At 37.9% G+C, this 14,339-nt stretch overlaps 1 protein-coding gene across 2 annotated transcripts in view; it reads right to left on the reverse strand.

Moving 5' to 3' along the window:
• The window catches only part of LOC133577040 (A disintegrin and metalloproteinase with thrombospondin motifs 2-like), a 550,759-nt gene that overhangs the window by 13,655 nt on the left and 522,765 nt on the right, over positions 1-14,339 (reverse strand). For both annotated transcript variants that reach the window (XM_061930552.1, XM_061930551.1), the window contains 5 exons: positions 6,341-6,421; positions 6,108-6,271; positions 5,876-6,032; positions 5,664-5,799; positions 2,054-2,261 (listed from right to left, as the gene is read on the reverse strand). In XM_061930552.1, coding sequence (XP_061786536.1) covers positions 2,054-2,261; positions 5,664-5,799; positions 5,876-6,032; positions 6,108-6,271; positions 6,341-6,421 — 746 coding nt within the window. The remainder of the gene's footprint in view (positions 1-2,053; positions 2,262-5,663; positions 5,800-5,875; positions 6,033-6,107; positions 6,272-6,340; positions 6,422-14,339) is intronic.

Below are 14,339 nucleotides of genomic sequence, written 5' to 3' on the forward strand. Positions count from 1 at the left end.
GCACTGCAAAAATATTAAGGACATACTTCTGTATTTTGGTAGTTATGCTGTCAACATTTAACAAGATTTCTTCAACTTGGACTTGAAAGCATAAATAGTATAAACACTTTTAACAGTATGTCGTGCTGTGAAATACAGCCGACAGGATTGCGCACCAAACACGAAGCAAGGCCAAAGTGCATGCATGGTGCAGGAGAACAAAGGACTTCTTTCATTTAAGGTTTGTGATAAACCATCAAACTCATTCGTTAAAAGGACTCTATAGTAATATAAAGCGAATTTTTCTGGACATTATCATGCAAGAAAAGTTTATTTTTGGGACCGCGATCACCGTGTAATGATTTTTAAAGGTTGCATTACAAACATTTAACTGTCCCATGTGATCAGCCAGTGCGATTGGAAGTCCATGCTCAATTATTGCCTCCGTAAATAAAACTTCGGCATTTATCACATCCAAAGAATCTGTTTGGGCGACGAAAAACGTTGAAAGTTTTCCACTTGTATCGCTAGCAACGGCATTAGACTTGTGTTTTTTTGTCCCAACGTGGTCTTTTACATCGCTAATTCCTCCGTGTCCGATCGAAAAATCTTGTCTGCACAAGGTGCAATTCGCGTAGTTTTCACCCTTTTTTTTTTTAAATTAATGAAAAACCGTATTTTTTATCACTGCAACCGTAACCCGGAATAGGTTGATGAAAACCGTACTAATTACGGGAAAACCGGAGTAGTTGGCAGGTATGTTATTGCACATACTTCTAACTTTATTCTCCTTCTTCCGTGTTCCGTACGTTTCTCTTAAACTTAATACGGGACGAACCGGCCAACGAACCCCCACATATGTTATACCGTCGGAAAGGGGCGATTCGCACCAATGGCGGTACTTTAAATTGGGACCATTTTGTGTTACCATCGCGACGCTATTAAAGGGGAACATTATCACAATTTCAGAATGGTTAAAACCATTAAAAATCAGTTCCCAGTGGCTTATTATATTTTTCGAAGTTTTTTTCAAAATTTTACCCATAACGCAATATCCCTAAAAAAAAGCTTCAAAGTGCCTGATTTTAACCATCGTTATATACACCCGTCCATTTTCCTGTGACGTCACACAGTGATGCCAACACAAACAAACATGGCGGATAGAACAGCAAGCTATAGCGACATTAGCTCGGATTCAGACTCGGATTTCAGCGGCTTAAGCGATTCTACAGATTACGCATGTATTGAAACGGATGGTTGTAGTGTGGAGGCAGGTAGCGAAAACGAAATTGAAGAAGAAACTGAAGCTATTGAGCCATATCGGTTTGAACCGTATGCAAGCGAAACCGACGAAAACGACACGACAGCCAGCGACACGGGAGAAAGCGAGGACGAATTCGGCGATCGCCTTCTAACCAACGATTAGTATGTGTTTGTTTGGCATTAAAGGAAACTAACAACTATGAACTAGGTTTACAGCATATGAAATACATTTGGCAACAACATGCACTTTGAGAGTGCAGGCAGCCCAATTTTCATCAATTAATATATTCTGTAGACATACCCTCATCCGCGCTCTTTTCCTGAAAGCTGATCTGTCCAGTTTTGGAGTTGATGTCAGCAGGCCAGGGAAGCTAGGGTCGATAGGGGGTTTAGCTCGCTTGTCTGCGGGAACATTGACAGACCATTTTGGCGGCGCGATAGAATGTTCTATGCTGGACTGGTCTCAAATGTATATCTGCAAAGCTTTGCCAATATATTACAAAAGACCTATTCTGTCTCTGGTGGTTTTTCAACTCAGTTTTAAGTGTCGTAAAGAGCTTGGGAGCGACTTGTGACTTGAATTCCCTGGGGGGAACAACTGGTCCAAAACGCAACAATTTGGGGGCTCGTCCGGGCGACACGCTGAGAATTGGACACCTCTTACATTCTTCTGGACAGACTCACGAGTGGCCAAACATAAAACAAGGTAAGCAGAGCCTTTTTCTAAAATCTGCTTTAGGAGTAAACATGAACACAAAATATAAACGAGCCACTCGTACTGACGACTGTCCGTATTCGAGGTGTTCGGTACCTGTGACCATGGTCCGACCCGCCACTGGGTTGGACAGGGGTCTCGGTTGCAGGGTCTGCGGGTCTCCGGACGGTCGTCGTTGCAGTATTTATTATGAATAGTTCTGGTGGTGTTGTCGTCTGACGGCTGGACGCAGCTGACCAAGCGGACTTGCATGCCGGTCTTTCCACACGTCTTACTGCAGTTCTGCCATTCCTCAGTCACCCAGCTGGGGAGGGAAGATTAACACGTGTTAAAAATTCAAATAAACTCAGATTACTGAGATTACAAATTACTTTATTCATTATAACCAATAATAACAATCATTTGCTATAATTACAGAGAGAAAAACCACAAAAGGCTTCCTCATTGTCCGCTAACTGCTCCGTCATCCGCAAGTTGCAGACATTCTCCGTGTTTAGTAATAAATATTTCTATAAAATATGTCTAACTAGTCATGACTTGAGTTGAGTTTCAGTTTACTTCGAACATGCAAGCATACAACACTGCAAAAACTAAATATATCAAATTAGGGTGATATTTGCTTATTTTTCTGTCTGATAAGATCATTCTTCTCACTAAGCAGATTTTATGTTAGAGTGTTTTACTTGTTTTAAGTGTTTTGCTCCTAAATGATCTCAGTAAGATATTACAGCTTGTTGCTGAGATTTGATGACCTATATTGAGTAAAACATGCTTGAAACTAGAATATCAACTGTTGCAAAGCTGTGTCATCAACACTCACAAGTATAAAACTACTTTTTTAAAGTAATCATTTCTTATTTCAAGCATGAAATAAAAAATCATGACTTTGACACAATTGTGTCTCATAATTAAAACAGATGACAGCCAAATGGCTGTTTTATTTTGAATGAAACAATAGAAAATAGGTACTCATATAGTAGTACAGTTGGCACAGTACAGTAAACTGACAGTTAATATTTAAACATTTAACATGTGACATTTCTAACTATTTTGAACGATATAGTTCATGCACATTCAGATCAATTCTTCAAAATGACAATAAAAAATGTTTTTGGTCGGAGGCCGGGCTGTAAATATATATATATATATATATATATATATATGTATGTGTGGGAAAAAAATCACAAGGCTATTTCATCTCTACAGGCCTGTTTCATGAGGGGGGGTTCCCTCAATCATCAGGAGATTTTAATGGGAGCATTCACATACCATGGTTTATATAGGGCACAGAGTGGGTGGGTACAGGCTGGCGTAGGGGCGTGGTGATTGGCTCATGTGTTACCTAGGAGGTGTTTCCGTCTGTGGCGGCATGCTGTTACAATTTCGCTGCGCTTGTTGAGGGATGACAGGTCTGGACGGTAAATAATAAACAGTTTCTCTTTCAAGCATAGGTTGCATCTTTTATTACCACTATTGTAAGGTGTGCTGGATGCAAGAATTTGCCATGTTATTGAATATTCAACATTATTGTCTTTGAGGTCCCAAATGTGTTTGCTGAGTTCTGTGGTATTCCGCAGGTTTTGGTTCCTGAAAGAAGCCTTGTGATTGTTCCATCTGGTTTTGAACTCTCCCTCGGTTAATCCTACATATGTGTCGGATGTGTTAATGTCCTTGCGTGTTACCTTAGATTGGTAGACAACTGATGTTTGTAAGCACCCCCCGTTGAGAGGGCAATCAGGTTTCTTTCGACAGTTGCAGCCTTTGTTGGTTTTGGAGTCGCTCTGTCCGGGGGACGACGGCTCATTTGCAATTGTTTTGTTGTGGTTTGAGATAATTTGTCGTATATTGTTCATACAGCTGTAGCTCAATTTAATGTTGTTCTTGTTGAATACTTTTCTTAGGGTGTTGTCTTTGGGAAAGTGTTTGTCAATCAGATTGAGGAATTTGTGTCCAATGTTAGTTGAGACGTTTTTGCTGTATGGGGGGGTTGTACCAGATGATGCCGTTTCGTTTTCTGTTCTTTTTTGGCTGGTTTCCTGGCGTGGGTTCATAGGTGAGGGTGAAATTGTATCCGCTTTCATCAAGGGCTTTTTGGTACGGGGGGGTTGCTTGGTCAAATTCAGCTTTGCTAGATGACAGCATCGATGGCCTTTTATTAATTCCGGTAGGTATTCTTTACCGGAATTAATAAAAGGCTATGACTTTTTGCAGTGTACAACATGATACATCACATGTTGGAAAAGGAGTAGGAAGAAGCAGAGCTTATTTAATCCTACCCCTTTTCTTTTACATAACAGTTGCTAAAACTTGTGTTCACTTCCTGTTCTCAATTTATTCAGAATATACTCCATAAGCAATCACAATAAAAATAAATAAATACATAATAATTGGTGAAGCAAGTCATATTCCATATGATGAGAGGAGTAAGATTATTTTGAGAATGAATGAATGGATGGATGAAATAAATTCAGAAAGTTTATCATGGTTCTTCTTCTTTGTACTTTGTAAACACTTTGAAGAGTTTCTTGAAGTGGATCATATTAGTACATTGTTTATTAATCCATTCTATCATTTAATTCCACATACTGATACACTGAAGGTCTTAAGTGTTAACTTAACTTTAACTTTACACATACAAACTGTTGCACACAAAAAAGCACATTTAATTAAAAAAACGTTATTATGGTCTTACCTTTACTTATAAATGTGCCGCTGTTGTGCTGGATTAATGAACCCCCTGACGGGAGTGTTATATCAACTAAAGCCCTCACTTCAACTTTCCACGTGCAAGATTGAATCTATTTAAAAAAGTGTAACCGAGGGTTTATAAATGTCGCCTATACTGTATGAAACTACAAAATAACAAACACGGAGGCTCCAGTTTACACGAGGACCACTTTATTTACCTTCTTTCAAAAACCTCCGCAACGTGACATCACCTCCGCTCTTAGCGCCTTCAAAATAAGAGCTCAAGGCATATACTGTATAACAGCGCATAACAGGAACTTAACATCACAAAGAGGAAAGCCCATAAAAATAGGTTACAAAAGTTATTTAATATGAAGCCAAAAAGTGCAAAAACAATAATGTTCGTGTTGGAGGAGTTGTGAATTAGGTACACCTGCAGTCTGCAGGTGTACCTAATGTTGTGGCCCTGCAGTCATTCACAACTCCTCCAACACCAACATTATTGTTTTTGCACTTTTTGGCTTCTTATGAAATAACTTTTTTAAATAGATTCAATCTTGCACGTGGAAAGTTTAAGTGTGGGCTTTAGTTGATATAACACTCCCGTCAGGGGTTGCCGTGCATTCTACGGCGGGGGGTGCAGGCCGTTTTATGATCGCTCAGCACAAGAAATACTTTACACACATACAGTTGTTGACAAACTACACTGTACATTATATACCTCAGCTAACTAAACTATGGAAATGTATAATATAGTTCATATAGCAATACAGTCTCACTGCACAGCAGGCCAGCAGTTAGCCGAGTCCGTCCATGTTGAGGCACTGAGTGACGTGCCTCAACTGGCTGCTGATCACCGCACCGTCTCTTCTCAGTAGTTGAACGGCAAATGTGAAAATTCAGCGATTTTGAATAAAAATAATCTAAAACTGGTGAAGCTAAATGGAAAATAACCCTAGTGTATCATTGTGCAGTGCAATTTGTGTGTACACATGTATGTGTTTGGTAGTGTGCATACATGGGTGGAGGGCAGGGCTTCTGGTTGCAGTCTTGGGTGTCTCCTCTGGGTTTCATGTTGGACTTGTTACAGAAACTCTTGTGGACCATCTTACTGTCCACTTTTCTCCTGCAGCCGTACCGCAAGTACCGTTTCCCTGCACAACACATTGACAGTGGGTATGGATGCGCTGACGTAAACAAAACAGAGCGGGCAGCACTTGGCCTTGGTACCTCCACCACAGGGCTTGGAGCAGTCGGACCATCTCTTGGGGGCCCACTCATAGGCACTGTCCTCCACCAGAATGTTGTTTTGGATGAAGGAATCACTGTCCATGTTCATCATGTACTTATAAGACAAGTTCACATCCTCATCTCCAAGTAATTTCACCTGGAGAGACACAACAACACCCGTGATGGGACTCTTTCACCATCACTCAAATGGACAGCAGTTCTTAGTAGGTACCATGATCAAAATTCCGTGTGTGAGAGGACCCGTGGTTTGGAGCGTCTCTTTGTTGTTGTCGTTTTCATATTCCCACTCCACTCCCTTTTCGATGACCGATCTGGATTCGGGATATTCGTTCTCCCCGTTTATGAAAAACAGTCCGGAAGCCACATTTTTCACAGCTGCAAAACACACGGAGATAAAAACACATAATAATAATAACACGGACGCAAAGTGCATTGAACTCCTACCAAAAATGTGAGTGGTTGCTTTCAGCTCTTGGATCAGTAAGTGGCGTGCTCCTCTGGGGATTTCAAGGACTTTGAGGAAACCTGAAATGATGAAACAATTGATGAAATAATTGAACAAAATAATGCTTTTCTACACCAAAATTCATCTATTTATTCTTCTTCTTCTTGTCCAGATTTTGGCACGTTCTACCTTCCACATTTTTCACCCGATTCAAACCGTTCCAACTTCAAACTGTTCAGCCTATTCAGGAATCGCGAGCTTTCCCTTGAAAAACTGCAAAAATTCCGAGATTTCCCAGAATTCCAGGTTTTCCAGGACATTTTTCCCATTCAAAATGAATTGGCCATTTTTCAAACTTCATTTTTCGACCTATTCAAACCATTCTACCTTCAACACATTCCACCATTCTGGAAATTTAAACGTCCATTTTTACAAGTTCAAAAAAATTCCAGGATTTTCCAGAATTCCTGGTTTTCCAAAGCCCTATTTCCACCTTTTTTTCTGGCGACTACACTTTCCACATTTTTCAACGCATTTCAACTATTCCACCGTCAAAACATTCCTCTTAATCAGGACAAAAAAACAAAGTTGTTTTTTGAACTGGAAAAATTCCTGGTTTACCCGAAATTCCAGGAATTCCCTAATACCATTTGTCAATTCAACATGTTATGACTTCAACAGTTCTAGACCGATTAAAACAATTCCAACACCAACCAATTCAGCTAATTAATAAAAAAAACTTTTTCCCAAAATTCCCAAATTTCCAGGAAGTTCCCACTGAAATGAATGGGTCATTTTTCCAAGTTGCACAATTCCCACATTTTTTCAACCTATTCAAACTGTTCCAACATCAACACATTCCACTCATCCTGGACTTTCAAACCAACACTTTCCCAAGTTCCAAACCAAATTCCGTTTTTCCTGGAAATTCAAACTCTTCAACATTCAAACCATTGGGGCGTTTTTCCCATTCAAAATGAATTGGCCATTTTTCAAACTTCCACCATTTCCACATTTTTCAGCCTATTCAAACCATTCTACCTTCAACACATTCCACCATTCTGGAAATTTAAACGTCCATTTTTACAAGTTCAAAAAAATTCCAGGATTTTCCAGAATTCCTGGTTTTCCAAAGCCCTATTTCCACCTTTTTTTCTGGCGACTACACTTTCCACATTTTTCAACCGTTCCACCGTCAAAACATTCATCTTAATCAGGAATAAAAAAACAAATTTGTTTTTTGAACTTGAAAAATTCCTGGTTTTACCGAAATTCCAGGAATTCTGTAATACCATTTGTCAATTCAACATGTTACTACTTCAACAGTTCTAGACCGATTAAAACAATTCCAAAACCAACCAATTCAGCTCATTCATTTAAAAACAAATCCATATTTTCTCCAAATTCCCAAATTTCCAGGAAGTTCCCACTGAAATGAATGGGACATTTTTCCAAGTTGCACAATTCCCACATTTTTTCAACCTATTCAAACTGTTCCAACATCAACACATTCCACTCATCCTGGACTTTCAAACCAACACTTTCCCAAGTTCCAAACCAAATTCCGTTTTTCCTGGAAATTCAAACTCTTCAACATTCAAACCATTGGGGTGTTTTTCCCATTCAAAATTAATTGGCCATTTTTCAAATTTCCACCATTTCCACTTTTTTCAACCTATTCAAACCATTCTACCTTCAACACATTCCACCATTCTGGAAATTCAAACTTCCATTTTTACAAGTTCAAAAAAATTCCAGGATTTTCCAGAACGCCTGCTTTTTCACAGCCCTATTTCCATCCTTTTTTCTGGCGACTACACTTTCCACATTTTTCAACGCATTTGAACCATTCCACCGTCAAAACATTCCTCTTAATCAGGACAAAAAAAACAAAGTTGTTTTTTGAACTGGAAAAATTCTTGGTTTACCCGAAATTCCAGGAATTCCCTAATACCATTTGTCAATTCAACATGTTATGACTTCAACAGTTCTAGACCGATTAAAACAATTCCAAAACCAACCAATTCAGCTCATTAATTAAAAAAAAACAAAAAAACATATTTTCCCAAAATTCCCAAATTTCCAGGAAGTTCCCACTGAAATGAATGGGACATTTTTCCAAGTTGCACAATTCCCACATTTTTTCAACCTATTCAAACTGTTCCAACATCAACACATTCCACTCATCCTGGACTTTCAAACCAACACTTTCCCAAGTTCCAAACCAAATTCCGTTTTTCCTGGAAATTCAAACTCTTCAACATTCAAACCATTGGGGCGTTTTTCCCATTCAAAATGAATTGGCCATTTTTCAAACTTCCACCATTTCCACATTTTTCAGCCTATTCAAACCATTCTACCTTCAACACATTCCACCATTCTGGAAATTCAAACTTCCATTTTTACAAGTTCAAAAAAATTCCAGGATTTTCCAGAATTCCTGGTTTTCCAAAGCCCTATTTCCACCCTTTTTTTCTGGCGACTACTCCTTCCACATTTTTCAACTCATTTCAACCGTTCCAACGTCAAAACATTCCTCTTAATCAGGACAAAAAACGAAGTTGTTTTTTGAACTGGAAAAATTCCTGGTTTTCCCGAAATTCCAGGAATTCCCTAATACCATTTGTCAATTCAACATGTTACTACTTCAACAGTTCTTGACCGATTTAAACAATTCCAACACCAACCAATTCAGCTCATTCATTTAAAAAAAAATCCATCTTTTCCCAAAATTCCCAAATTTCCAGGAAGTTCCCACTGAAATGAATGGGTCATTTTTCCAAGTTGCACAATTCCCACATTTTTTCAACCTATTCAAACTGTTCCAACATCAACACATTCCACTCATCCTGGACTTTCAAACCAACACTTTCCCAAGTTCCAAACCAAATTCCGTTTTTCCTGGAAATTCAAACTCTTCAACATTCAAACCATTGGGGCGTTTTTCCCATTCAAAATGAATTGGCCATTTTTCAAACTTCCACCATTTCCACATTTTTCAGCCTATTCAAACCATTCTACCTTCAACACATTCCGCCATTCTGGAAATTTAAACGTCCATTTTTACAAGTTCAAAAAAATTCCAGGATTTTCCAGAATTCCTGGTTTTCCAAAGCTCTATTTCCACCTTTTTTTCTGGCGACTACACTTTCCACATTTTTCAACGCATTTCAACCGTTCCACCGTCAAAACATTCCTCTTAATCAGGAATAAAAAAAAAAATTTGTTTTTTGAACTTGAAAAATTCCTGGTTTTACCGAAATTCCAGGAATTCTGTAATACCATTTGTCAATTCAACATGTTACTACTTCAACAGTTCTAGACCGATTAAAACAATTCCAAAACCAACCAATTCAGCTCATTAATAAAAAAAACAAAAAAACATATTTTCCCAAAATTTCCAAATTTCCAGGAAGTTCCCACTGAAATGAATGGGTCATTTTTCCAAGTTGCACAATTCCCACATTTTTTCAACCTATTCAAACTGTTCCAACATCAACACATTCCACTCATCCTGGACTTTCAAACCAACACTTTCCCAAGTTTCAAACCAAATTCCGTTTTTCCTGGAAATTCAAACTCTTCAACATTCAAACCATTGGGGCGTTTTTCCCATTCAAAATGAATTGGCCATTTTTCAAACTTCCACCATTTCCACATTTTTCAGCCTATTCAAACCATTCTACCTTCAACACATTCCACCATTCTGGAAATTAAAACTTCCATTTTTACAAGTTCCAAAAAATTCCAGGATTTTCCAGAATTCCTGGTTTTCCAAAGCCCTATTTCCACCCTTTTTTTCTGGCGACTACTCCTTCCACATGTTTCAACGCATTTCAACCGTTCCAACGTCAAAACATTCCTCTTAATAAGGACAAAAAAACAAATTTGTTTTTTGAACTTGAAAAATTCCTGGTTTTCCCGAAATTCCAGGGATTCCCTAATACCAATTGTCAATTCAACATGTTACTACTTCAACAGTTCTCGACCGATTAAAACAATTCCAAAACCAACCAATTCAGCTCATTAATTTAAAAACAAATCCATCTTCTCCCCAAATTCCCAAATTTCCAGGAAGTTCCCACTGAAATGAATGGGACATTTTTCCAAGTTGCACAATTCCCACATTTTTTCAACCTATTCAAACTGTTCCAACATCAACACATTCCACTCATGCTGGACATTCAAATCAACACTTTCCCAAGTTCCATACCAAATTCCGTTTTTCCTGGAAATCCAAACTCTTCAACATTCAAACCATTGGGGCATTTTTCCCATTCAAAATTAATTGGCCATTTTTCATATTTCCACCATTTCCACTTTTTTCAACCTATTCAAACCATTCTACCTTCAACACATTCCACCATTCTGGAAATTCAAACTTCCATTTTTACAAGTTCAAAAAAATTCCAGGATTTTCCAGAACGCCTGCTTTTTCATAGCCCTATTTCCATCCTTTTTTCTGGCGACTACTCCTTCCACATTTTTCAACGCATTTCAACCGTTCCACCGTCAAAACATTCCTCTTAATCAGGACAAAAAAACAAAGTTGTTTTTTGAACTGGAAAAATTCCTGGTTTTCCCAAAATTCCAGGAATTCCCTAAAACCATTTCTCAATTCAACATGTTACTACTTCAACAGTTCTAGACCGATTAAAACAATTCCAAAACCAACCAATTCAGCTCATTAATTTAAAAACAAATCCATCTTTTCCCCAAAATTCCCAAATTTCCAGGAAGTTCCCACTGAAATGAATAGGACATGTTTCCAAATTGCACAATTCCCACATTTTTTCAACCTATTCAACCTGTTCCAACATCAACACATTCCACTCATCCTGGACATTCAAACCAACACTTTCCCAAGTTCCAAACCAAATTCCGTTTTTCCTGGAAATTCAAACTCTTCAACATTCAAACCATTGGGGCATTTTTCCCATTCAAAATTAATTGGCCATTTTTCAAACTTCCACCATTTCCACATTTTTCGACCTATTCAAACCATTCTACCTTCAACACATTCCACCATTCTGGAAATTCAAACTTCCATTTTTACAAGTTCCAAAAAATTCCCGGATTTTCCAGAACGCCTGCTTTTTCACAGCCCTATTTCCATCCTTTTTTCTGGCGACTACTCCTTCCACATTTTTCAACGCATTTCAACCGTTCCACCGTCAAAACATTCCTCTTAATTAGGACAAAAAAACAAAGTTGTTTTTTGAACTGGAAAAATTCCTGGTTTTACCGAAATTCCAGGAATTCTGTAATACCATTTCTCAATTCAACATGTTACTACTTCAACAGTTTTAGACCGATTTAAACAATTCCAACACCAACCAATTCAGCTCATTCATATAAAAAAAATCAATTTTTCCCAAAATTCCCAAATTTCCAGGAAGTTCCCACTGAAATGAATGGGACATCTTTCCAAGTTGCACAATTCCCACATTTGTTCAACCTATTCAAACTGTTCCAACATCAACACATTCCACTCATCCTGGACATTCAAACCAACACTTTCCCAAGTTCCAAACCAAATTCCGTTTTTCCTGGAAATTCAAACTCGTCAACATTCAAACCATCGGGGCATTTTTCCCATTCAAAATTAATTGGCCATTTTTCAAACTTCCACCATTTCCACATTTTTCAACCTATTCAAACCGTTCGACCTTCAACACATTCCACCATTCTGGAAATTAAAACTTCCATTTTTACAAGTTCAAAACAATTCCAGGATTTTCCAGAATTCCTGGTTTTCCAAAGCCCTATTTCCACCCTTTTTTCTGGCGACTACTCCTTCCACATTTTTCAACTCATTACAACCGTTCCGCCGTCAAAACATTCCTCTTAATCAGGACAAAAAAACAAAATTGTTTTTTGAAATGGAAAAATTCCTGGTTTTCCCGAAATTCCAGGAATTCTGTAATACCATTTCTCAATTCAACATGTTACTACTTCAACAGTTCTCGACCGATTTAAACAATTCCAACACCAACCAATTCAGCTCATTCATGCACCTAATCATTTTCCAAAAAATCCTGATTTTCCCAAAATTCCCAAATGTCCAGGAAGTTCCCACTGAAATGAATGGGACATTTTTCCAAGTTGCACAATTCCCACATTTTTTCAACCTATTCAACCTATTCCAACATCAACACATTCCACTCATCCTGGACATTCAAACCAACACTTTCCCAAGTTCCAAACCAAATTCCGTTTTTCCTGGAAATTCAAACTCTTTAACATTCAAACCATTGGGGCATTTTTCCCATTCAAAATGCATTGCCCATTTTTCAAACTTCCACCATTTCCACATTTTTCAGCCTATTCAAACCATTCTACCTTCAACACATTCCACCATTCTGGAAATTCAAACTTCCATTTTTATAAGTTCCAAAAAATTCCAGGATCTTCCAGAATACCTGCTTTTCCACAGCCCTATTTCCACCCTTTTTTCTGGCGACTACTCCTTCCACATTTTTCAACGCATTTCAACCGTTCCACCGTCAAAACATTCCTCTTAATCAGGACAAAAAAACAAAGTTGTTTTTTGAACTGGAAAAATTCCTGGTTTTCCTGAAATTCCAGGAATTCCCTAATACCATTTGTCAATTCAACATGTTACTACTTCAACAGTTCTTGACCGATTTAAAAACTTTCAACACCAACTAATTCAGCTCATTCATGCTACCTAATCACTTTCCAAAAAAATCCCGCTTTTCCCAAAATCCCCAAATTTCCAGGAAGTTCCCACTGAAATGAATGGGACATTTTTCCAAGTTGCACAATTTTTTCAACCTATTCCAACATCAACACATTCCACTCATCCTGGACATTCAAACCAACACTTTCCCAAGTTCCAAACCAAATCCCGTTTTTTCCTGGAAATTCAAACTCTTCAACATTCAAACTATTCTTACATTCATACTACATTCTGTCAGCATTTCAGTTCAACTTCAGCATTGGAGCGTTCACACGCAATTCCTACAGGAATTCCCTTATCTAGTTAAATATAATTTTTTGGTAACACTTTAGTATGGGGAACATATTCTAAGTAACAAATACTTAATTTAGAGTTATTTGGACACTAGGGGAACATATTCTATGTAACAAACATTTAATTTAGAGTTAGGGGATAGGGTTAGGGTTAGGGTTAGGTATGTTTTGTTATGTAAGAACAGACCATATTCATTAAGTGGTATTAAAGGGAGAATCATATACAACAACTTCATTACTTAGTACTAATAAGCAATAATTCTGAGGTTATTGAGGGAAGACTCTTGGTTAATGGCTTACTGGTTGTAACAAAAAAAACAAAGTTGTTTTTTGAACTTGAAAAATTCCTGGTTTTCCCTAAATTCCAGGAATTCCCTAATACCAATTGTCAATTCAACATGTTACTACTTCAACAGTTCTTGACCGATTTAAACAATTCCAACACCAACCAATTCAGCTCATTCATTTAAAAAAAATCCATCTTTTCCCAAAATTCCCAAATTTCCAGGCAGTTCCCACTGAAATGAATGGGACATTTTTCCAAGTTGCACAATTCCCACAATGTTTCAACCTATTCCAACATCAACACATCCTGGACATTCAAACCAACACTTTCCCAAGTTCCAAACCAAATTCCGTTTTTCCTGGAAATTCAAACTCTTCAACATTCAAACCATTGGGGCATTTTTCCCATTCAAATTTAATTGGCCATTTTTCAAACTTCCACCATTTCCACATTTTTCGACCTATTCAAACCATTCTACTTCAACAGTTCTTGACCGATTTAAACAATTTCAACACCAACCAATTCAGCTCATTCATGCTCCTAATCACTTTCCAAAAAAATCCCGCTTTTCCCAAAATTCCCAAATTTCCAGGAAGTTCCCACTGAAATGAATGGGACATTTTTCCAAGTTGCACAATTTTTTTCAACCTATTCCAACATCAACACATTCCACTCATCCTGGACATTCAAACCAACACTTTCCCAAGTTCCAAACC

Source organism: Nerophis lumbriciformis, linkage group LG36 (assembly GCF_033978685.3).
Source record: "Nerophis lumbriciformis linkage group LG36, RoL_Nlum_v2.1, whole genome shotgun sequence".
Taxonomy (NCBI): domain Eukaryota; kingdom Metazoa; phylum Chordata; class Actinopteri; order Syngnathiformes; family Syngnathidae; genus Nerophis; species Nerophis lumbriciformis.